The 24,673-nt window shown below is 39.7% G+C and overlaps 1 protein-coding gene across 3 annotated transcripts in view; it reads left to right on the forward strand.

Moving 5' to 3' along the window:
- The first annotated feature begins 609 nt into the window (after nt 1–609).
- Nucleotides 610–24,673, forward strand: part of RUNX1T1 (RUNX1 partner transcriptional co-repressor 1) — a 164,410-nt gene continuing 140,346 nt past the window's right edge. For 2 of the 3 annotated variants that reach the window (XR_010909799.1, XM_060775590.2), the window contains exon 1: nt 641–729. Coding sequence is in view for 1 of the 3 variants with exons in the window: in XM_060775592.2 (XP_060631575.1) it covers nt 702–729 (28 nt within the window). In the remaining 2 variants the exon portion in view is untranslated. Of the gene's footprint in view, nt 730–24,673 lie in introns of all 3 variants that reach the window. The other variant, XM_060775592.2, reaches the window with a different exon arrangement.

Below are 24,673 nucleotides of genomic sequence, written 5' to 3' on the forward strand. Positions count from 1 at the left end.
CCTCTTCTTCTTCTTCTCCTTCCTCCTCCTCTTCTCCTTCTCGCTCTGCCTCCCCGCGACGTTGCATGGCGCGCCTTCCTCCCCGAGGCAGGAGGGCGCACAGAGGGAGCCTCCCCATCGATGCGTCGCCGCCTTAGAGGAGGCCAAGCCGGAGGCAGGGGGAGAGCGCACCGCCCTTGACAGCCAGGCAGGCAGGCAGGCACACCGCTTTCCAACTCCTTCGGCTCGCCTTGTTGCTCCTTCGCTTCCTTGTTTGTTTGTTTGTTTCCCCTTGCAAGAGAGCAACACAGGAGGCATTCCCCCGACCTTGGAGGACTTCCTCTCCTTGCCTCTCCTCTGCTTCACCTTCCTTGGGGGTCTTCTTCCCTCCGGATCCTCCTTTTTCGAAGCAGAGAGGGAGTGTGAGAGAGCGCTCCCAAGCCCCTCATGCCCCAGGAGCGCCCCAGGAGCGAGGCTTGAGCCTGGAGTTGCGCCTTGGGTTTTGGAAGCGCTTGGTTGCGGATCCGCGGCGCCGGGACTAAAGCTACGAGACTGGACCGGCGTGGAGCCTGATCGCGGGGGGAATCCCGAGCAGGAGAGCCAGAAGCAGCCCAAGCACAGCAGCACCGTTTCCATCGCGCCTTTCCCCGCCGGCTTCGGGCTGGCGGATCGCCGCCCAAGAGCACGGAAACTTTTTATTTCCAGCTCCCAAGCGCCGGCGGATGGTGGGCATCAGCGGTCCTTTGCAGTGTAAGTACCTTCCTTCTCCTTCATATGGAAACAGACCGGGACGGATTTGGGTGGTTCTGTAGGTGGTTCTGTGGGTTGGCATAGGTGGTTCTGTGGGTTAGCTTTGGGTCTTTCTTTAGGTGGTCCTGTGGGTTGGTTTGAGGTCTTTCTTTAGGTGGTTCTGTGGGTTGGCTTTGGATCTTTCTTTAGGTGGCTCTGTGGGTTGGTTTGGGGTCTTTCTTTAGGTGGTTCTGTGGGTTAGCTTTGGGTATTTATTTAGGTGGCTCTGTGGGTTGTCCTTGGGTCTTTCTTTAGATGGTTCTGTGGGTTGGCTTTGGGTCTTTCTTTAGGTGGTTCTGTGCATTGGCTTTGGGTCTCCTTAGGTGACTCTGTGGGTCGGCTTTGGGTCTTTCTTTAGGTGGTTCTGTGGGCTGGTTTTGGTGGTTCCGTTGTTTCACCGGCTAGGAAGGAAGTCTCATATAGATACAATCTCCTTGCTACAAAAAGTCTCCGAAGGGACCTCCCCCCCCCCCTTCTAAGAAGGAGTCTCCTTCCAAGGAGACTCCCATTCTGCCCCGACCGACCCCTCCTTCCAAAGCGCCCGAGGCCAAGCAGCTCAAAAGTTTGACCAAGGCAATCCATGCAAAGATTGCCTTCCCGAGATGGAGCAGCGCTTTAGTGAGCGCCTCATCCAAGGCTTACGTTTAGGCTTCGGTTGTCCGTCCCTTTCCCCTCGACGAATGGGCATCGCGGCGTTCCTCTGAGCACATGCAGAGTGCAATCAGCCTCCTTCAGGAGGACTCCAGGATGTGTTGATGGGACAAAGCTGCTCAGTCTGAAAGCAGGACTCATTTCAGCATTTGCTTTCGTTCTAACCCAGGCATGGGCAGTCTTAGGCCCTCCGGGTGTTTTGGACTCCAACTCCCAGCATTCCTAACAGCCTCAGGCCCTTTCCTCCTCCTCCCCCCCCCCCTCAGCCGCTTAAGCAGCTGAGAGAGAAAAGGAAGGGTCCGGAGGCTGTTAGGAATGTTGGGAGTTGGAGTCCAAAACTTAAGCGGCTGAGGGGGGAAAGGAAAGGACCTGAGGCTGTTAGGAATGTTGGGAGTTGGAGTCCAAAACTCCTGGAGGGCCCAAGATTGCCTATGCTTGTTCCAACCTGTTCTTTAGGTGGCTCTGTGGGTTGATATATACTATCTATCATATGAGTGTGCATACAAATATATGTATAATATGTATCTATATGTACACATATTTCGTCACATATCACCATTTGAGATACAGACAGCCCCAAGATCAAACCTGCAAGACACCCTGCACCCCAAATCACTGTAGAAACAATAATAAGTATAGTGGAAGGCTTTCATAGCCCAAATCACTGGGTTGCTGTGAGTTTTCCAGGGCTGTCTGGCCATGTTCCAGAAGCATTGTCTCCTGACGTTTCACCCACATCTATGGCAAGCATCCTCAGAGGTTGTGAGGATGGCTTCCCTAGATGTGGGCAAGACGTCAGGAGAGAATGCTTCTGGAACATGGCCGGACAGCCCAGTAATAAGTATGACTTATTTTATTGCCAGATCTGTATTTAAGGTAAGGTAGAGGTATGCAATTTGATTGCAATCTCACCTGTTGTGCTGTCAAGTTCCAGGAAATTTTAGGTGTTGTTTTTTAAAAAAAAATATCTTGCAATACAAATCCCATCAGGATCTTTGCTTCTTATCAATGTATTACATTATAATCAAAGGCTGCAGGAACTTCCAGGGATTTTGATATGAACTTGAATCACAAGACAATCAAAATCCCAATTCAGATTGTTTTGGTTCATCAGGTACCTAAAGGAGGCAGGGATGGACGGAGTTTTGTCAGCTTGGAGCATGCTCCTCCTCATTGCATATAGGTCCTTTCCACACAGTCCTATATCCCAGAACATCAAGGCAAAAAACCCCACATTATCTGCTTTGAACTGGAATATATGGCAGTGTGGACTCAGATAACCCAGTTCAAAGCAGATATTGTGGGATTTTCTGCCTTGATATTCTGGGATATAGGGCTGTGCGGAAGGGCCCAAAGAAGTAAGACTCTGAATTCAGGTCAGCTTTCTCCCAGGTAAGTTTAGTATAGGAGTAATCGTTAGTTACCTTCACTGTCAGGAGTAGCTGTCATGAATTGAACTCTAAGCATTTTTCTTGGAGGCACATGATACTTCTAATTTTTTAACACATGTCACAAAGGCTGCACATTTGTTTATATTAACCACCTTCACTGGTTTGAAGTTTGGAATTAAGTACTATAAGTGTTTGGTGAATGAACCTTTTCTGCCAAATCGTTGTCTAATAAGATCACCACAAATGATATTGTGGTGCCCTTTAAAAAAGGGGTATACCTTCTGGCCTAAAAAAGATTGTTGAGATACAATATTCCTATATTGACTGTTTTACTGAACACCAAGGGAGATACGTGACCTACCAAAAAGAAAATATAGTGTATTTATTTACTTGCTTACTGTATTTATATACCACCTTTCTCATCCTTGGGGGGGGGGGGGCATACTTGAGGCAATTTACAACACCCTAATGGCAAAAATTCAATGTCAACATACAGTACACAAAGAAATAATAATAACTAATTACTACATATAAGTAATTACTACATATAACTAACTAATTACTACATATAACTATTTGAAAATAGTAGCTGTGCAGGGATACTTTGTGTTTATTTAGAAGTACATTGTGATGTTTGGTGATACTACTGAGTGTTAGATAAACATCCATGGGATTACAAGTGTAGACACACTCTATATTCGTGCTGTAAAAAAAATTGAACATTTTAATATGACCCCCACCTTGGTAGATGACTTCAGAGTCTTGGAATGCACTGCTTCAGGGGAAAAAACCCATGTACTTAATGTAACTCTGACCCCTTTAACTTTTAACATTGCTTCCCCTAATTAATCTGTTCAGGCCGAGACTTAAATGGCTGTCCACAGCTGCTGGAAATTGATTTATCCCCTGATGGTGGTCTGAGCTGCTGACCAAATCAGATTTTTCCCCTCTTCATTTCTAACCCAACTGTTTTGATTATCTATTTTAATAATTACACGTTTTAATTGAAAAGGGTTTCCTATTATTGACCTAGAGGCATCGTAGATACTGCTATCAGAAAGAAATCTAAACAGCTTGAGAATCTTATCTTGAATATTTCTATTCTTATGGTTGACATTCTTACGTTGCTCCTCAACAGTCAAATGGAAAACCTAAAATTAGCATCTTTTCAAAAATAGGTTTAGTAGTATGGAGAGGGATACCTTTAATGCTGAATTGTTAGACATCTGCTCCAGTTCTGTTTCAGCTTCTTGTTTGTTACACAGAGAATATGGCATGGACAATTTTCTGTTCATATTGGTCTGTAATATTGGTGCCACAGCTGATAACAGTGTGACCTTTTAAAAGGACACCTGAAAGCCTGGTTCAGATTATTCTGTAATTACCTCCTAAGGAAAACCAAAAAACATGATTTCGTACAGCTATAAAAAAACAATCTTATGCAAGCATCTTCCTTTTTTACAGAACTCATCTCTGATCCGATAACCTCTCAACAATCTCAAAATGACTTACTAAGAAATGTGCATGACCAATTATCAAGCATGAGACAAACGTTGAAACAAATCATCAAATACATAAACACTGTTGCAGCTTGGCAGTTGACTATATAAGCCATAGCATAAGCCAGCCACCTCTTTCCATTATGATCGTGAAACTTTTCGGGTCAGTGTATCAAATTTCATTGAGGTTTTTTTTTACTATTCTGACATATGGAATAAGGTGTTATTCCCAATTCACTGTAAACTGAAACAAAAAAACCCCCACATTATTGTATAAACGTCATATAAATATCTTAATACAACACCTAACCTTCATTGAATACAGCAAAGAGAAATAATGTTTTGTTCTTTAAACAACTGTGGATAGATAAGAGTGTTCTGCTTTGCAGTGTAATGCATACAGTTATTTTAAGGCCACTGCATTCTACCAATGTCTGTTCTCTAATGCATTTTGTTTTAAGGACATTCATCTCTTAAGGGAAATCAGTTTCATTTTGATCTCCTTCCCTATTTAACCCAGGGAGGCTGACACCCTGTCCAAGCAGCAAGAAGCAGACCTTTTCTTATGTCCCTGTATCTTCTGCACTGAGGTGTCTTAATATTACACAACATGGATGCTTCAGCCCATATCATGCCTAGGCTGAGAATTGGGTTTATATAGAAAAGGGGGAGGAGAAGGACTCTACCTGAAGCACTGGTCAGTAGTCAGCAAGCTCAAGGCACCCTCCTCTGTCAGCTCTTATTTCTCACCTCCTGACATGGAGTTCAGCTGACACGCACTGAATGCAAAGGCTTCATCACTGCAGCTCTGTGGAGCTTTTCCTAGCAAGGAAGCTCCTGACAATAAAATTGGCATCTGTGTAGTATATACATTGGGGACAGAGGGGGAAGGGCTGTTCATAACTGATACTTTTGCTATTCTGCTTTGTTTGCCATTGTCCTCTTACCATAACTAATTGAAAAGACATTGGTTGGGAATATAGTTGTGGTGATAGCATGGTTTATATTTGCAAAAAAAAAAAAATCTTTGGAGATCAACATCTCCTAACTACTGTACTATCCTCTTTTCTTCTTCAACAGCTGAAGTTGATACAGAAACAGAACAAGGACCTGGTATTGAATAAACTTTATTTCATATAGATTTGCTCAATCTGGATCATTTTAAAAACTGGGCTTTTCACTCAACCTTGAGTTAAGAAATGGGTGGTTATAGGAGTTTGAGTAATAGAAAGGAGTGTTAAAATGTAAATGGTCTGTCTCTTATGAAAGAATGACCTCTGTTGTGAAATTTCTTAAATCTCTGCATTCCTTTTAACATATTCAGCAAGTTCAGGAAGGCAGAGAATGTAAATATGTTGGAAAAATTACCTTTTTAACATGAGCTTGTGTCCTGTATATCTTTTAGATAACGTATTTGGAAACCCTTTTTTAAAACAATGACTGATTATATTCTAATTCAAGCTGTCTTTTGTTTAGGCTTAGAGTGAAATAATAATAAATATCGATAGCATTTTGAAACAGCTCTGTTAAGAGAGTCAAAATCTACTGAAACACTTATGCAAACAAAAAAGGGAATAAAGATAAAAAGAATTATTTTGATTCAGAATGCATTGTTAACCTAATCTGAAAGACACTGATTTCCATCTTCATTATTTTCTTTTTGCCGCTGATAAGAAAGTTCTCAAATGATGTTTGAAGAGCAGTAGATGTTTTATTAAAACAAGCACTGCCTCCCTATAATGGAGGTAATTGTGAGCGATAAGAATAGAGCAGGTTATCTGCATGTTGTTTAAACAGAAGGAGCTACTTTTGTGCCATCCCTAGGAGCCATCTGCCCAAGCAAAGGGTCACCTGTCTGTCCAAACTAATTTATAGATTGGGGGTGAGGTGGGGAGCAAAGAAATGTAATTTGAGTCGAATCTTTCCAGTAATGAAATCACTAGTGATTTTATTGTAATGAGGTTTACGTGCAAAGGGCAGTAGTAATTTCGAAAAGGAAACGAACAGCTGTATGGCTGCCCTGCACTTGTACTTGTGAAACACAAGGTGGATGCAAAGGAACTGCATAAAAATGGCATTCTAGATGTATATTGTAGATACAGTCTTTGTATGTTATTTTACTGATCTTGAGAATGATGATCATTTTAATGAAGGAAAGGGCACATTGACATGCAGAAGGCACAGCAGTCAGAATGTTATTAACATGCAAGAGTTATAGTCATATTATATTTCATATATATAAATATATATAAATATATATATATATTGCACAACCCATCTGACTTAGGACTTTTGGTGCATATGCATGCTAACCATAAAAGGGGCAAAAAATTGTATTCCTCAATAAAAAGGCCACATGAATTTTCTACCACATCTGTTTATAGTAATTACGGACATAATTAACATGAGAATTACAAGTGAAGTAATGACGAGCTGAGCAATGAGGTATTATGGCATAATGGTCATATGTCGGTATTCTCACATTATAACACAGTAGAATTCACATACTCAATGCAAGAAAGGAAATGCTAGGTTTTGAAGCATTAGAACAGCTACAAAACCTCTTTTGCCTGAGGCAGATGGACCTTCTTGCTTTATAAGGAGGTAACCCGTTATTAAGAGGGAATCAGTTGAAATTAAGATTTGTAGCCTCAAGCTTGGACTTTCAGACAGCTGTGATTATGAATGGTTCATCTGTTACACATTTTTACTCTGACCATGGTATACATTTGCTTATAATGCTTTCTTTTTTAAAAAAAATGAGGAAAGGAGATGAATAGCTGTTTTCAAAACAATTGTTCTAGAATGATGTCAGTTTTCTGTAAGATCTGCCTGATAGGAGATACAAGTTTATATCAGCCCTCTGTTTTAGATCTGGATATTTTTAAAATATGAAAAATATTATTAATTAATCTTTGGAGAAGATGCTCCCTCCCTGTCAGATGATAAGCAGTAGCCCAAGGGTCCTCTCCACCTGTATTGTTATGATATGATTATATAGGGCAGTCTATATAGACCTGGAATTAAAATCTGCTTTATTCAGTGGTGCTCCAGTTAAGTATGGATAGAATTGTAACCATCCATGAGTTGCACAGGTACTATATGAACATTTGCTACTGCAGAAAATATATCCATCTGAAGTTGTTTTGGCATGCCTGTCATCCTTTTTATAATGTTTGCTTTCAGATATGGTTGGCTAATACATTGCTATTATAAAAGATGGTCAGAAGGTGCGGGAGAATGTTTAGAGAGTAAAAGATTGTATAAAGAGTCAGATGTTGCTTTAAATGCATAACATTTGCTTTAGAAACCCTTGCTGAACCCAGTTGTGCTTCTATTCCTTTTCAGACTTCTAATTTATTGCCCATACATTCTGAAGCAATTCTTGGGATGCTTTTGAAGATCAGGATGTGAGGCTCTGATCTGAGAACACTTCTATGGAAGTAAATATTGTGAGCATAAGCCTTGTTATACTTTCAGAGGGATGAAGAATTAAAACGCATGCCTTGTGCTGTGTCCCAATGATACCATGAAGTTTTCGCATTATTGGATTAGTGAAGGATTTATGACAGTCTTCTTTATGTGGCATTTCATTACAGTGAATCAGTTTCTGAACATATATGCATTCCACTGATAGAAGGTTCAGCTTTTGGCTTTTTATCATAGGTGAAGCCCCCTTGGAGCCAAGAGACTTGGTTAGGTTGCTATCATATTCGTAGCACTTCTTTCATGTTTGTTTGTTGTTGTTGTTTTGGTGTGTGTGTGTGTGTGTTTTTTTATTTTTTGATTTGATTTGCATTTATTTCAAGAAGAACCCAAAATTCAAACTGTAAATTAATATTATTCGCATGTTATCCAAATGACAATCCATTTAACATTTCTGGATCCCTGTTTCAAATGAGCCACAAGACTCATCTTTACAAACAAACACCTAGTCCTTATGGGTTCATTTGTGGTTAGAAGATGCTCTGGAATTTAAAAGCTGAGATGAAGACCAGCCAGTTTGTTTATCTATTTGTTTTTCTGATAGCCAGATAGATACTGCTTCTGAACATAAGCTTCTCTGCTAGTTGCCATATCAAATAGATATTAGTACATTTATCTAGTACATCAGTTTTGTTAGTACATTTGGTTGATTAGTTTCTTACTACTTGCATTTATTCTCCATGGATTTTTCTGGAGAACTGTTTTACAATTTTAGAACAGCTTTGTGTGATGTCCCTTTCTCATAGTCATCTATTTATCATGGAAAGTACTACTGTTAGTTAGAGAGAGTTATTTGGCTCAAGTGCATTATGAAAAGAACGGGGAAAAAAAGAACACTTACTTCAATGTCGGAAAGTATGCCTGGCTTTTGTTAAAGATATGTCATAAGCTCATTAGATACTTAAACAAATAGGGAACAGCCAAATGCTCAAATACTGAATTCACTGTATTAGGCATCACCCTAAGTCATGAGATGGGACCACACAAGTTATGTTGAAATTGATGAGAGAGCTATTATTTGGACTTATTAAAGAAATGGTTTGGCAAAGAGTGAAGAGAGACCATATAAACTGGATTTTCATAATTGGTCCATTGAAGCCTGCTGAATAATTTTAAATAGGTTTCATGTTCATTGACCTTTGACTGGTGGATCAGAACCACAACTATTCCCTGTTCCTAATGTTGGTCATGTGAGTAGCATCAACACCCTTTGCACTTGTTTGGGATTTAAAGAAATATTGGGGGGGGGGGGGAGGAGAGCAAGAAGAGCAAGACGGATGTGTAGAGAAAGAGAGATTGATTGATTGAGTTGGTGGGGAGGGGACTAAAGTAGAGTCCCAAATGTGAATGAATCAGGATCTATGAACACTGAAATGTACAGCACTATAGTCCTGCTTTGCCTGCCATGACCTCACCCTATGGAATCCTGAGGTTTGCTGTTTGTTGAGGCACTAGAGCTTCTCAGCAAAACTACAAATCCCAGGATTCCATGTAAGGTGACCATGACACTTAAAGTAGAATCATAGAGCTATATTTATGTGGTATGAACGGATCCTTGGAAATAGTATCACAAATCTAATTTTAATATCCTTATCTTTGTCGCATATCTATTTTAAGGTTGCATCATGTAGTGCCTTTAAGTGATTCTGAAGATTCTGTTGTTCCTTTGCCCCTCAGAGCAGATTGTTGTTTGCTAGATATTTGTTTGAAAGAAAGTGGTAGCAAATTAAAAGCAAAATTCCTGATTTTTGCTATGTTTTTCCTCAGCATAAAACTTTCCCATAAAAGACATCGTTTAACCCCTTTTAGCACCTCTTCCCTATAACAAGAAAACAATTTAGAGGGTGGCCCTGTATTGAATCAAAAAGTATTCCAGGTAGGATGCGATTTGTTTGCCCATTTTAATTTGTATAACATCTCTTTGCCTGGATAGCAGACAGGCAAAGTGTACCATTCTAGAACCAGCAAATAAGTGGAAACTAATGTCTAGAACAGGTAATGGAAATGGGCAGTGAGTTGCATTGGGCAAGATGTTGAGCTAGACTGTGGAAGACTCAGGTTGATTCCCACTAAGTTATGAAGTTCACAGGATGACCTTGGTGATTTTTGAACCCATCTCACCTTGAAGGGTTATTGTGAGTATAAAACAGAGGAAAGTGAGGAGAAAGGAATCATGTACATCATATTGACTTCCTGGAAGGAAAGGCAGACTAGAAAGGGAATAAATTCACCCTCTTTGCATTGGCTCAGGACCACAACTTCATACCTGCTTGAAACAGAAAATATTCACCCACCTAATCCACAACTGACAGTGATTTTTTAAAAAATGGGTTTCAATGGCCACGTGCCCAGAGGACGTTAATTCTGGAAGGAGCATTAAGAGACTGGATGACAGCTCCCCAGCCAGAAAGATGGGCACTTTCTTTGCAGGTATGCATGCATCCGTTTGTCAGATTGGCACTCCTCACTTCCCTGGAGAAGGTTGCCCCCCCCCTTTCCTTCCCTCCCTCGGTCATCCGCCAGTGCCTTTCTCTCCCTCTCACACTCTCTGTTTATTTTTCCTGCCTCCATCTGGGCCATGCTGATATTGTAATCACCCTGATGCACATTGCTCCCTCCCTCCTCCTTTCTCTCTCACACAATGTGTCATCCTGACAAGGCTCTTACTTCAGATAAGCTGCGATGTGTGTTTAATGAATACAAAGCCCTGGCTGTGCTGCTGCCTCAACCCCTGCCTGTGCTCTCCTTAGCCAGAAGGTAATCTCCAAGCATGGGAAAGGGGGGGATGCATGGTGAGGGGGGTGGTGCATGGTGAGAGGGGGCATGAGGAAGAGAGCAAGGCTTCTTTTCCTCTCTCTCTCCCCCTCTCCCTTCTTCTTCTCCTCTTCTCTCTCTCTCTCTCTCCATCCCTCCTCCTGATGCTGAAGTCGATAACAGGCTCCGAGAAGTGAAGATGTAACCTCTTATCTTGCTTCTCCTCTTAGCTGGTGGGGAATTTACATTTAAAGATTAGCCCAGAGTGAGGAGGGGGGGAGGGATCTGCCTTTTGTTGTGTGAAGTGATGAGGCATCTAACCTCACCTGGCCTGGCATTCCCCCATCAGTCCCCAGAATCATACAGGACTTGTGGGGAGGCGAGATTATTATTCTCTTCTAGTCGTTCCTTCCTTTTCCACCGCTCCAACCTTATCTTTAATTGGGCTAATTTGGTTAGTCGGAATGGGTTGAAGAGATTTCTAAAAACCACATCCAAGATAAAGCAAAGGAAGTGCATGTTTTTTTCTCTCCCTCTGGGGAAGAATAGATTATTTATTGACTAGGCTTTAAGTCCATTCAATGGAGAGAGAAATTGAACATCATAGCAACTCGATTAGCTCTTTTATTAGGTGAGAATGGGTTGGAAATACTCTCTTCTTCAGTGCAAAAAAGAGGAGTGAAAATGGGTGTGTGTGTGTGGGGGGGGGGGCGGCACTTCATTCCCCTCACCTCAACTTTACTGACAGGTCTGCATGCCAGTTACCTAGGTTGTTTTGATGCAGGAGCTGTCACAATAAATAAATACAATTAATTCCAAAGTGCTCTGCATGTTTACTTACGAGAAAGCTGTGATACTTTAGTAGGATTTAGTTTCTTTTAACATCTTAGCATTGCAGCCCTTTGGGGATTTCTTATTTGAATTTTATGCTTGGCTTGCATATATGATTTCATAAATTCCATTTTTTAAAAAAAATCAGTTGTGGTTACTGTTTTTAGCATTGTCAGCTTTTAGTTTTTAGAATTTGCGTCTATAAACAAATTATATACATCTTTAATTTTCATATAATGCTTAGAAGGAAAGAATTGGGTATCTAAAATATGCAAACAAACTCTGTGGCTAAAAAGAAAACCTTAGCCCCATTCCTAAGCAAAAATGTTTTGAAATCTTGTGCTAACCATAGACCTTACTTTCAAATGCATTTGGGGTATAAGCACCTTTCTCTTGTTACTGCACCTGGCCAGCTGTTTAAATAGCTGGACACAGAGACAGTAGCTAAGAGCCTAATTAAAATTTGTTTAAAGTCAAGAGGGCCGGCAGGACATGTATCCTTGTTGACAACAGCCGATCAATAGGGTAAGAGAATAGAGTCCCATTATTTTACTTCCATTGAGTGAATATATTGACATTTCAGGTTTATGATTGCCTCAGTGAGCATGATGGAACACAAGTTCAGAAACCAACAGGCAGAGTGCCACATATATTATTGTATGTCATCTTTGCCTTCAAGTTACTTTATCACTGGAGCAGAAAAGTAATGGATGGCTTCACAGCATTTGGGAAAGTATGGAGCGCGATCAGTTTCAAAAGTGATGTGCAGAAGATAATTGGAACATCTAATTATACCTTAAATACGTTACCTGCCATTGCTGCTATTCATGGAAGTGTACAGGATAATGGTAGATGGCACACTTGTGTTTACATAGGAGAGCATCCAGTGTTCTTTTAGGAGTGGTTGGGAGATGACACATAAATCCATCTTTTAGGAGTGATTGGGAGACAACATATAAATCCACCTATGTATAAATACAAAGGCGGAATTCTTCCTAGTTTCATGAAAACCAAAAACATTGCTCGAATGGGATTTCCATTATCAGTGTCTGGTTTTGTGTGTGTGTTTGTATGTCAGGAGCAACTTGAGAAACTGCAAGTTGTTTCTGGTGAGAGAGAATTGGCCGTCTGCAAGGACGTTGCCCAGGGGATGCCCGGATATTTTGATGTTTTTACCATCCTTGTGGGAGGCTTCTCCCATGTCCCCGCATGGGGAGCTGGAGCTGACAGAGGGAGCTCATCCACGCTCTCCCTGGATTCAGATTTCTGAACTGTCGGTTTGCAGTCCTGCTGGCACAAGGGTTTAACCCATTGCATCACCAGGGCCTCCTATCAGTGTCTGTTTATAGATAGGATCCATTTCTGATGGTAAAGAGGAAGGTTATACCTAAAGAGAATATAATGGTCTAGGTTTCTCCCCACTTTTCTGATGACTACATATACTATCTTAAGTGCATGTATATATACTGAAGACATATTGACTGTGAAATATATAGTAACTTTAATTATCTCAAGTTCTTTAAGATGTTCTGTAAAATTGAGCTGACAGCACACAAAAAAACCCATCAGAGTTAGGCAGGCAAGGAGACAGAAATTAATTCAAAGCAGACAAAGAGATAATATGAAAACTATCAGTACTGATTTAACCTTTTTTAAAAAACATAAATGGAAATATAAAATGCATTCATATTGTGTCATATAATAATATACCAATTGTGGTCATGAAGTGGACTACTGATGCCCCCATGAGATGGTGAGGAGAAAATGAGTCCTTCATACCATTTTCATGAAAACGTTAGGTTTCTGTTTGATCAGCAGGTGCTGTTGAGATGAAAGCCATGTGTAAATTTTCAGAAGGCCAAAAGTGTCAATTCAGAAAAGGAAAGTGATAAGAGAAAATGCAATCAGTTTTCCTGTTTTCAATTTGTGCAGGATTTGAAGAGCTGTTTTGTTAAACTGCTACATCTGCTGCAATATGAATATTGAACTACTTCCACTAAAAATAACACCCTATAATTTGCAAGCCACTGCAATCTTTTGTTAATGTGAGTGGGTTATATGGGGGGGGGGGGGGAGTCTGTTCTGAAAAAAAAATCTCTAGCTTTATGTTTGCTTTTGTTTAATGTGCGTTATTGTTCAAGCTTAAAAAAAATTCTTTTGTTCTATCAGAAAAACAGCATTATGTGGTTAGGACCTCATCGTGATGGGTTATAATATTTTATTTTTATCAATACATATTAAAATATTATTTAACTTATGTTAATTTTTTTTTGGGGGGGGGAAATATTAGTGAAATATAATCCTTTAAAATTATACGGTGTCCTGAAATCTAACATTTATTGTAACAAACCACGATTCAGATTCTGCTGTGTCTCCAATCTTGAATGAAATACAGTGTAGCCTATTTCTTATTATACTAGCAAATCAAAATTGGAAGGTAATCAACAGTATTTTAGTTAATAGCGCTTTCAGAGCAACTTTTTAATACATTTAAATAAAATGATTAAATTATGCCTGAGTGGATTCATTAAACATCCTCTTCAGCCATGTTGTTAATCAAGTTTTATGAAATGTGCAGGACATGGATTGTCAAAAGCAAGTGAAGGTTAGAAATTATAGAGCCTAGCTAGATATTTAAAATTTTAAAACATTTCAAACCAATGAGGAAAAAATATGACCTAAAATAGTGTTTCTCAACCTTTGAGTATAGACCCCTGGTGGGATCGCCCGGGGGGGGGGGGTCGGAGAGGGTCATCAAAGACCATCAGAAAACACAGTATTTTCTGTTGGTCATAGGGGTTCTGTGTGGGAAGTTTGGCCCAATTCTATTGTGGGTGGGGTTCAGAATGCGCTTTGATTGTAGGTGAACTATAAATCCTAGCAACTACAACTCCCAAATGTCAAGGTCTATTTTTCCCAAACTCCACCAGTGTTCACATTCAGGTATATTGAGTATTTGTGCCAAGTTTGGTCCAGATCTTCATTGTTTGAGTCCACAGTGCTCTCTGGATATAGGTGAACTACAATTCCAAAGCTCAAGGTCAATGCCCACCAAACCCTTCCAGAATTTTCTGTTGGTCATGGGTGTTCTGTGTGCCAAGTTTGGTTCAATTCCATCATTGGTGGAGTTCGGAATGGTCTTGGATGGTAGGTTAACTATAAATCCCAGCAATTACAGCTCACAAATGACAAAATCAGTATTAGCCCCCCGCCCAACTCCACCAGTATTCAAATGTGGGCATATCAGGTATATGTGCCAAATTTGGTCCAGTGAATGAAAATACATTCTGCATATCAGATATTTACATTAGGATTCATAACAATAGGGAAATTACAGTTATGAAGTAGCAACGAAAATAATTTTATGGTTAGGGGTCACCACAACATGGGGAACTGTATTAAGGGGTCGCGGCATTAGGAAGGTTGAGAACCACTGACCTAAAAGATAAAGTAGACCTGAAAACAGAAATCTGTACAGTTTGCAAGTAGCAATTTTAATGCTCTTCTTTGACATACCCGGATAACTATACAATTAGTGTTACTGAATTAATAAAATGTGTTTCAAGATATTTAAAATAGTGCTATCAGCAAAGTCAGTGAAAATGAAAAGAGCAGGGAACTGTGCTAAAACTGGGATCTTAAACTGAATGCAGCATGGAAGTATCTTTAATGTTCTTGGTATGTCTTCAGTTAGATATTGGAATGGAAACCTTTAAAAGAAAAGGATGCACTGCAAAGGAATCAGAGTTTCTAATTCAAAGCAAAATCTTGCAAATTTGCCTTTATAGCCAAGACTCCATCTAGTGGAGTAAATCTGCTTAATCAGCAGTCGCAAGCAAGCACACCGGGTGGTTGTTTGCTCTGTGATAGTTGCAGTGATCAAATGTTAAATTATTGGTTCCAACAGGTTATTCTCTGCTATGCTTTAGCCCCTGGGAATGTTAATCACCACTGGAGAAAGTAGCTTCACTGTCCACATCAGTGCCATAAGAACCTATAGTTAAGCTCCCTGGCTATAGGAGCCTTCAATATGTCTGCCTGGCTGGATGTTAATATGCAATTTGCATAAGTACCAGTCATTACCACCAACCAGTTTCCCTTTGTGATTCACTTCATCTGAAGAGCTTATAGACTACATTTCTTGCCTGACTGATGATGACCGCAGAGTCACCTCCCTAGGTGGTAGTTCAAATGTCATGTTTCAATTCGATGGGTCAAAAGACTTTCCACAATGGATTGTCTGGCCGATGTTCTGTTTTCAGTACAGCATTCCTGTGTTTGCCTGGGAGCAGCAGGAATTGGAGTACAATTTCACAGGTTACATTAATGCATACAACCATTTTACATGCTGACACTTGAATAGCCCTGTTACACTTGTTTAGGGTTGGAAACAGCAAAAGAAGCAAAACAAACAACCGTTAGTGTCTGCTTTGATACACCTATATGTTTTCAAAAGTGTTATCTGATGGCAAATGAAGTTATTGTGGTTTTTCTCTAGACAAGAAGACCTGAAGAATGGAGATCATATGATAATGGATAGGTTGTCTTTTAATGCTCTATCAAACTAACATAGTCTGGCAAGGAAAAGTCAGAGCATGAAAGTCTAAGATGTTTCTATTCAGTTTAACTAATAATAGTATACTTTTTATTATGTGCCTTCAAGTCAATTCTAAATTATGGCAATCCTATCATAGAATTCTCTAGGCAATATTTATTAAGACAGGGCTTCCTATTATAGGCTTCTGAGGCTGAGAGTATGTGACTTGGCCAAGACCATCTAGTGAGTTTTTATGTCTCAGAGGGGATTTGAATGTAGAGTCCTGGTTTAGCATTCAAACCATGACACAACGCTGGTCTGTTGGTGTGTCTGCACGGTATAATTAGTGCAGTTTGACACCACTTTAACTGCCATGGCAACGTCCTTGCAGATGACCAATTCTCTCCCACCAGAAGAGACTTGGAGTTTCTCAAGTCGCTTCTGACACACACACACACACACACACACACACACACAAACTGCCATGGCAGTTGAAGTTTTACAAAGTCTTTAGCCTTCTCTGCCAAAGGAGACTGGTGCCTCACCAAACTACAACTCCCATGATTCTATAGAATTGAGCTATGGCAGTGAAAGTGTTGTCAAACTGCATTAATTCTACAGTGTAGATGCACCCTTTATTGGGTGTTATACACACTGTGGAATGAGGTAGCACAACGCATATGGAATGACTGTAAACAACATCTTCAAAGTAGATAGTTAAAGATAGACAAGTTGTTACTCCAGCGCTAGATAATTGGACTCCTTCAGAGGAGAGACAGCGAGTGATACTTCTGCAAAGGAAACTTGGGAAGAGTGCTACGGTAGATTAAGAAAGCGTGCTCTAAGGGACTTCCAGGTAGGATTGTTTGTCAAAGCGATTATGCTGCTCAGCTGCCAGAAACCTGATAACATTGCCAGACATTTATGAACAATGGCGCCAGATTGTTGGTTAGGCTTTTTAAAAAGACACACACACACACAACAACCAAACATCAATAGGGAGAAGGGAGTGTATTAAGACTGTAGAGAAAAGTGTTATTTTGTCATTAAGCTTCACAGAATCAGGATTTCATCTATATGAAGTATAGTGGCTTCTTTGTGGGAATGCTGAACTATTAATCTGAAAGTTTCTAAAATTTTAACAACAGCTTTCATCCATAGGTTCTTGTGAGTTTTTTCGGGCTCTATGGCCATGTTCTAGCTTTCATCCAATTTCAAGGTCCAATCAAACAAGTGCATTTTTTTATCTGTAGCCCCACATTATGTGCACTATCTAGACTGATACAAATACAATCCTGATATTAAAGAATGAGCAAAATGGACCTATACAGAAAAGATGTATCTAACCTTCTTATCATAATACCCCTTCCAAATTAGCATGGTTTTTGACTCATTAAAGAGCACTGGGAATATCAATCTCTCAGTCCCCTCTCTTGCTGATTTTCTCAATTTTTTATTTGTGATGTCCCCATTCTCTTTGGATTTCAAGACTGGTGCATATTCTTGTGTTCATTTTTTTCAAAATGTCCCCATGTTTGCATGTGTTTACAAACACACTTTTAAAAATTGGGTGCTGTTTTAGAAATGCATGCTTTTGGTGTACTTTTTCTTCAAAATATATCACAAGCTTTGCAAACATATGCAATGGGTATTACAAAAGAGCATTCTGCTTTGTTAGCAGTCTTGGGAGATGAACAATAGATACAGAATTTCCCTCCCATCCACATCCCTGCAAACATCACTTTTTTTGAATTACCTATCAGTGAATTAATAATTTTCCCTTTCTATGCACTTCATCATCTATGATGAAACAATATCGTGGTGGATTCATCATATGCTCATGCTCCTTTTGGCATTTTGCTCCTATCGTTTTGCTTTTGAGAAAAATTGAAGGTGGGATTCCTCTTTAAACATGCTATTAGTTTTTACACAGAGGAGCCCTTGTGCTGGCAGGTTTACTGACCGAAAGATTGGCGGCTCGAATCTGGAGAGCAGGGTGAGCTTCCGTCTGTAAGTTCCAGCTTCCCATGCATGGATATGAGAGAAGCCTCCCACAGAATGGTAAAACATCTGGGCACCCCCATGGCAACATCCTTGCCAGAAGCAATTTGGCAGTTTTTCCAAGTTGCTCCTGACACACACACACACACACACAAAGTTTTGTATACATATGTATTAGGCTGCAATAGACTCATACCCATTTCCCCTTCTTGGTCTCCTGTAATTATCTGTTCATATAATTGCAACAGCTATTCCATAACAAATACAATTGGAACAATCCATTATAATAAAAAGTTTTTGGGAATCATTCCTAAGTGTTTTTTTAAAGGAAATACTATAGTCAATTTACAAATACCTTCGTTTCAGAAGCTATTGAAGAATGTCATATTCAAAATTAACAGAGGGCAGTATCTATTGTAGGGCAAGTGAATGAATCTATAGAATGAGTAACTCTGATGAGATGGAAGTAGCTAGCTGACATAGAAGATATGCCTGGCATGCCCTGATTTCACTTGATGCTGTTGCAACAACTTGCTTACTTGGTTTTAAAGATCATAATAGAAGTATAATAGGAAAGGCTCCAGAGAGTAAATGCCATTCATATTAAACAAGACTGGACTAAATAGTCTAACTTCATATGTGAGAACATCCTCTGTGGAAATGGCATTTGGGCAGTGACCCTTGGCATGAGAATAGAATTATGTAATGATGCATCCAGGTTCGGTTGTACAGTATGGAGGCTATATACTCACATAGATTCTGTTTCTGCATACCAATTCTGTTTTTATATATAGTACATTCTAAGCCAAAGGAGAATACAAATCTAAACATAACATGTATGTATTAAATACTTTAAAGGCACCAGGACTTGTCTGGTCTTGGAAGTTAAACAGGATGAAGCCTGGTTAGTTCTAGGGTGGGAGACTACCAACGATCACCAGGCTACATTTTAGAAGAAAAAACTAGCAAAACCACCTCTGAATATTCCCAGCCTAAGAAAACTCTATGAAACCCACAAGGTCACCATAAGTCAATGGGCAACTTGAAGGAACATATAAAACACACACCTTTGACTTATTTATTGCAAGAGGTGGGAGAACTCTATGTTCAGGTATATCAAAGTGCAGGTGTAAAAAAATCAGAGTAGTAAGAACAGTAAAACAGATTGGACAGCTTGATGTTATCTCTGATTTGCTTTATAAATTATCACTAATCTTTCTATGTGTGTGAATGAGAAAGAGGGAGGGAGAGAGAGAGAGAGAGATGAGATCAGCTGACAGTAACAGCAGCATTAGCAGAAGTAAGCAATCTATGTTTGCAGCTGGGCAATTATAGAAGTCCCTAAGATCTGTGACTGTCAACCATGAACACAGATGCCTTCAAAGTTCTGTTTTTCTTCTATGTGGAAGTCATTGGCATGGAACAGATGCCTTCATTTTGGAGAAACCAGCCTCTGGATATAATTGGTTCTCTCTTCTCTTTGTTCTCTGGGGACTATCCCTTGCCAATGAAATTAGATTGGGGAGGGGGAGAGGAGAGAGAGAGAGAAAGAAAAGAAAGAAATGCATGCATGCAGAGTTTTTATTGTTGTTTTGCTTTCTTACAGTGATATTGGATATTGATCTGTTTGTAGACTAGAATGCCTTTTCACACATAAAGGTATATAGTCTAATATTCCTTGTATAATACTCTATATATGGTACTTTTCTTAAATTTGGAATATTAGTTTCATTTTGGCGAGCATTATATCAGCATAAATGGGAATATATTGTTTTTATACATCTTTACACTGCTTAGGGTTAGATAATGGGCAATTTTAAACTGTAAGCATGTAAGAATTCCCGTCTGTGGAATTCCCTCCCCAAAGACATCAGATTGGCCACCTCCCTCCTGTCTTTTAGAAGGGAACTCGGGACTTGGCTGTGGGACTTTGTGTTTGACCATTGAATAGCAGCTTGTATGAAGAAGACACAAGCAATTTCGAAGTGACAATGAATTGACCTGGACCCGGATTTTAATTGGCGTGTTTTAACAACTGTTTATTTAATGTTTTGTTTTAATGAATTTGTTGATTGTTTTTATCATTATGATGACACTGAATGATGTTTGCTGTGAGGCTGCCCTGAGAAGGGCAGGGTACAAGTATATGAAATAAATAAAGAAATAAATGAAAAATGATATGCAGAAAGGTCACTATCCATTATTTCTTCCTTTTGGAAATATGGAAAGCTAATATGAGACCCATTGCACACAATTTGCTTGTGCGATGCCTGTGAGAAAAGGCATAACATACTATAAAAAGGAGGAGACTCATTTTCTTTAATGGAAAATAGTATATTTCAGCTGGCTAGCTGTAATGATAGATGAAAGTTATTGGGTTGATACAAATTATGCTGGTTGAATTTAGTTTCCTTTGAAAATTAATAGGACTTAAGTAGTACTAACTTGGCCCACATACTTCAGTGTGACCTAAGATCAACTAACATACTGTAAAAATCCTATACATGGTAATCCTATACATCAAAGAGTAATCCTATATGTGGAAACTTCAAATGAATTCAGTGGGAGTTTACATCCAAGTAAGTGAGTATGGGATTACAGCATAAGTCTGGATCCACCCAATTAGAATTACCCCAGTGTAAGAACAGGAAAATAATGTAGGAATAGTATTGAAGCCATTTATTAATACAAAAGATACTATTTCAACAGGCTGTATTTGGTGGTGTCATTCCAATATTGTAAAGTTTTGAACATTTTGGAATCCTTGAGCAGATCCTTGTTTTACCAAATGTCAGATCCACTACTATACTTTATGCTTTTGCAAGACATTTCATAAATTGTTGAATAATTCATTGTGACTTTTCAGATAAGATATTGCTTGCACTAATTGTGCTCCCTTTTTTGTTTGTGCTATTTCCTGTACATTTTCTACTGGTGTAAAACTTTTTTGGGGTGTCAAGGAGGGGATAAAATCCATTGAATCTTTCTACAGATTTGTTTGACTTTGAAAAGGAGAGCTTTTGCATGGTCTTTCCAAAGCTGTGATGTGATTTAGTGACTCCTGCAGTAGCTATTCTTTTGTAAACTTGGCTTTTTCTCTATGCTTATGAATATTAATTCATGCCTCAAGGCAATCAAGACCCTTTCTTCTTCTTAGAATTTTCCCTAAAACATTTGAAATGTTGTAATCCCCTTGTGTTGTTATATTTAGTTTATTCTCAGTTTAGCTCTTTAAATTACCAGTGGTGGTGGTTGAGTGAAGTTGGCTGTCCTCCAAACCAAATGATAAACCGGAGGTGTGATGTTTCATGTTGTAATTGCTCAGGGGTGCTGAATCACTGTTAAGTACAGAAGTGTGTTGCCAGAGAGTTTAGTGTATTTCTGCAGACTCCCTGTTTGAAGATGTTTCCAGACTGAACTCTAATTTATTTAACATCTGCATGCAACACTACATCTTAGAGTTCTGGCTTAATCTAAGATACACCTATATGTAATGCACCTATATATGTCTTTGGCATGCAGATGGAAAGGTTTGACTCCCTCCACCCCCCACCCCCATAGACACACTATTGAGCAAAATAAAAGAAGACTTATAAGAATGATTTTTGCTTCCTCCCTTGTGCACAATTGTAAGTAAAATCCAGTATCTAATGGGGCTTACTTCTGAGTAAACCCCGATTATGTTGCAAATCATCAAGGCTACAATGGATAGCAGTAAACTTCACTCACTTTGGATCAGTCTATGTCCAGTCTCTCTACAGAATTTGGGATGAAATGTGCAGAGAAGAACATTGCCCTGAGTTTCTTAGAAAAACAGTGGGTAGCAATCTCTTAAGTAAATGATAAATTGCCAGGCACTTTGTGGTGCTATATTCTCTTCTCTGTCTCTTACTTTTCATGATTCAGTGGTAGCTGAAGGAACCAATATGCTGCCATCTTTCAATATCAGAAATGGATGTTCAATATATTTAATGAAAACCAGAATAGTATAGTGTTTTGAGCACTGGACTATTAAACAGGCTTAAATCCCCACTCAGCCATGGAAACCCTTGGTGATCACATTCCCATTCTCTCAAAGGAAACTTCTGAACAAATCTTGTCAGGAAAACCCCATGATAGGTTCACCTTAAGATCTCCATAAGTTAGAAATGACTTGAAGCAGGCCCGTAGCCAGGATTTTGTTTGGGGAGGGGGGGGGTGAGTTTGGTTCAGGGGGGGCTGAGTCTGAGTGAAAGAGGGTCTACCCTAGCAAACCTTTTGTATCGTTACCCCAATACTCCCATGCATATGGGATACATTGAGCATGGTGATCAGATCATGATTTGAATAAACATAACAGTTTAAATAGTGTACCAGTAAGGCCTTCTCGCGGACCACCATGAGAATTTCGGGGGGGGGGGGCTGAAGCCCCTCAAGCGCTCCCCCCCCCCCGGCTATATGCCTGACTTGAAGGCACGCAACAAGAAGAATATATTTCAATTTCACTTGACAGATGGCATCATCTCTGCTTCTGTATCTCCAAAGGAGAATCCTCATCCTCTCAAGTCAGTGAAGTCTTCTGGTGGAATGGTCTCCCTGTTAGGAACAATTCCCCTCTACCCTAAGTTTAGAAAAAAAATCTGCTTTTTGTAATTTTAAAAAATTCTTTTCATTTTCTGATCCACCAAAAGTCCTAGGTTCCTCTCATATGTATTGCTTCGAAATTCATCTGTCCTTATCTTAAACATGTATGTATGTGTGCACATAAATGAAAACATTTACATTTACATTTGTTGAGTATGTTATTTTTGAACCAGCATTCTAGTCTGTTTATGACCTTTTGAGTTTTGCTCTTGTATGGTATTTATTAATTTTCTTTAGGAAGAGGATGAACCATTAACCCTTATTGAGTATGGATACTCTCCCTACTCAATGATTTTATCATCAAGTAAAGGAAGCCTGAATTGTTTACCTGAGAGATATACATTGTTCTCATAGTCTCCACCAAACTATCAATTCCTTTTTTTTTAAAAAAAAAACCAAAACAAAAAACAAGGTTTATTGTTGAACAGAGCACATTATTTTTTAGATATGCAATAATATTTTCTAGAGTTTGCTTTCTTTTGATGTCAGGCTGACTACTCTGCAGTTTCCTGGATCTACATTTTTCTATGTTGAAAAAGAGTAGTGTTCAAAAAGTTCTTTAAGCTAAACTTGAATAAAGGGTGTCAAACACAGACAATGCTATTTGAAAGAGAAAGACATTGTAGTCCTTTTGGAACAACATTTGAAAATACCATACCAACTTACGTTGGTTAACAAAGCTTCTGACAAAGAATTCCTTTTAACAGAATTGAAGGTACTGTTCCATTATCCGGGCAGATTCTAAAAGGGAGCCTAGACAGAGAAGGATAGTCCATATTATTGGGGGGGGGGGTTGAAGGAGGAAACCATTTCACCATTTTGGCTGGTTATTTCCTCTCCCCACTTCCCCATTTCATAAACAAGGGTTGTTTCCATGATGGCGGCATAGGTGTGTGTGTGTGTTTGTTTGGTTTTTTTTGGGGGGGGGAGATAACAGGAAAAGGAGGAAATGGTTTAACTCCTTCAATCCACCCTCCACCCTTATATCCTTTTCTCTCTAGCACTCCCTTATGGCCTCCGCCCAGATAATGAAACAGTACCAAATTGTTTTATGCCAACTCGCTTTTTTCTCTGTTTATCTAGAATGTTTTTTAAACATTTACATTGAGACAACGCTGAAGAATTCTGGAGAAAAATGGACACTCATTATTAGGTTGCATTACACAGTGTAACATTTTTAGCTGAGAACTAATGGGATTCTGCTGTAGGTGATCCTACAATAGATGCATAGACTGGTCTACAAATGCAAGGTACACCATAGTTGCTTCCTGAATCACTTACTGAACATGTGAAAACAGCAAAACACAGAGACAAGGGGAGAGCAGATAAGTTTGTCTCACTAGCTTCCCTAGTATTTTAACACAACATAGGTGTACAAGCAGTCCCTGGGTTACAAACAGATGACTGACAAATGGGGGAGGGACAACAAGAACTGAGAGAAATCTACCTCTAGAAAGTGAAATTCTCCTTGAAGAGTTATCATGGGGAAAAGGTGCCTCAACTGAAGCTTTATCACCAATCCTTGTTTCCATAACAAGCCAAATTTTCCAAAAGCCAGTTATCAAAAGGGTGAGGTGAAGTCTTTGGAACAGGAGCACAGACACATTCCTCTGCACACTGCACATAATTTATTTGTAGTGCAAAATTTTTTGAAAAACAATAAATATTTAAAATGAAGAACCATTTTAACCAACATGAATGTACCAGTATTTATCAGAAGCGTGCACCTGCTTTTTGCTGATAAGAGAGTCAAGTTACCATATATACGCGACTATAAGCCGGGGTTTTCAACCCTTTCTTCAGGCTGAAAAACCTCTCCTCGGCTTATATTCGGGTGAGGGTCCTGGTGACAAAGCATGGGGATGAAAAAAATCTTCCTTCATGCCTTTCCGCCAGGACCCTCACCTCCTCCCTTGCCCCCCGCAGGCCGGAGAAGAGCGAGGCTGTGAGCAAACTGTCTTAGAGAGTGGGAGCTTCCCCCCCCTTCCCCTCCTTTCGGTTTCTGTGTCTGTTTCGTAGTCGACTCCCATTCCCTGCAAGTTACCTGGCTAACCTAAAGCCAAAAGAAAAAAAGAGACAGCCTGGAAAGATCATGACACCTCCAGCCTGGGTTCAATAAGCCATGCAATGGT

Source organism: Anolis sagrei, chromosome 4 (assembly GCF_037176765.1).
Source record: "Anolis sagrei isolate rAnoSag1 chromosome 4, rAnoSag1.mat, whole genome shotgun sequence".
Lineage (NCBI taxonomy): Eukaryota > Metazoa > Chordata > Lepidosauria > Squamata > Dactyloidae > Anolis > Anolis sagrei.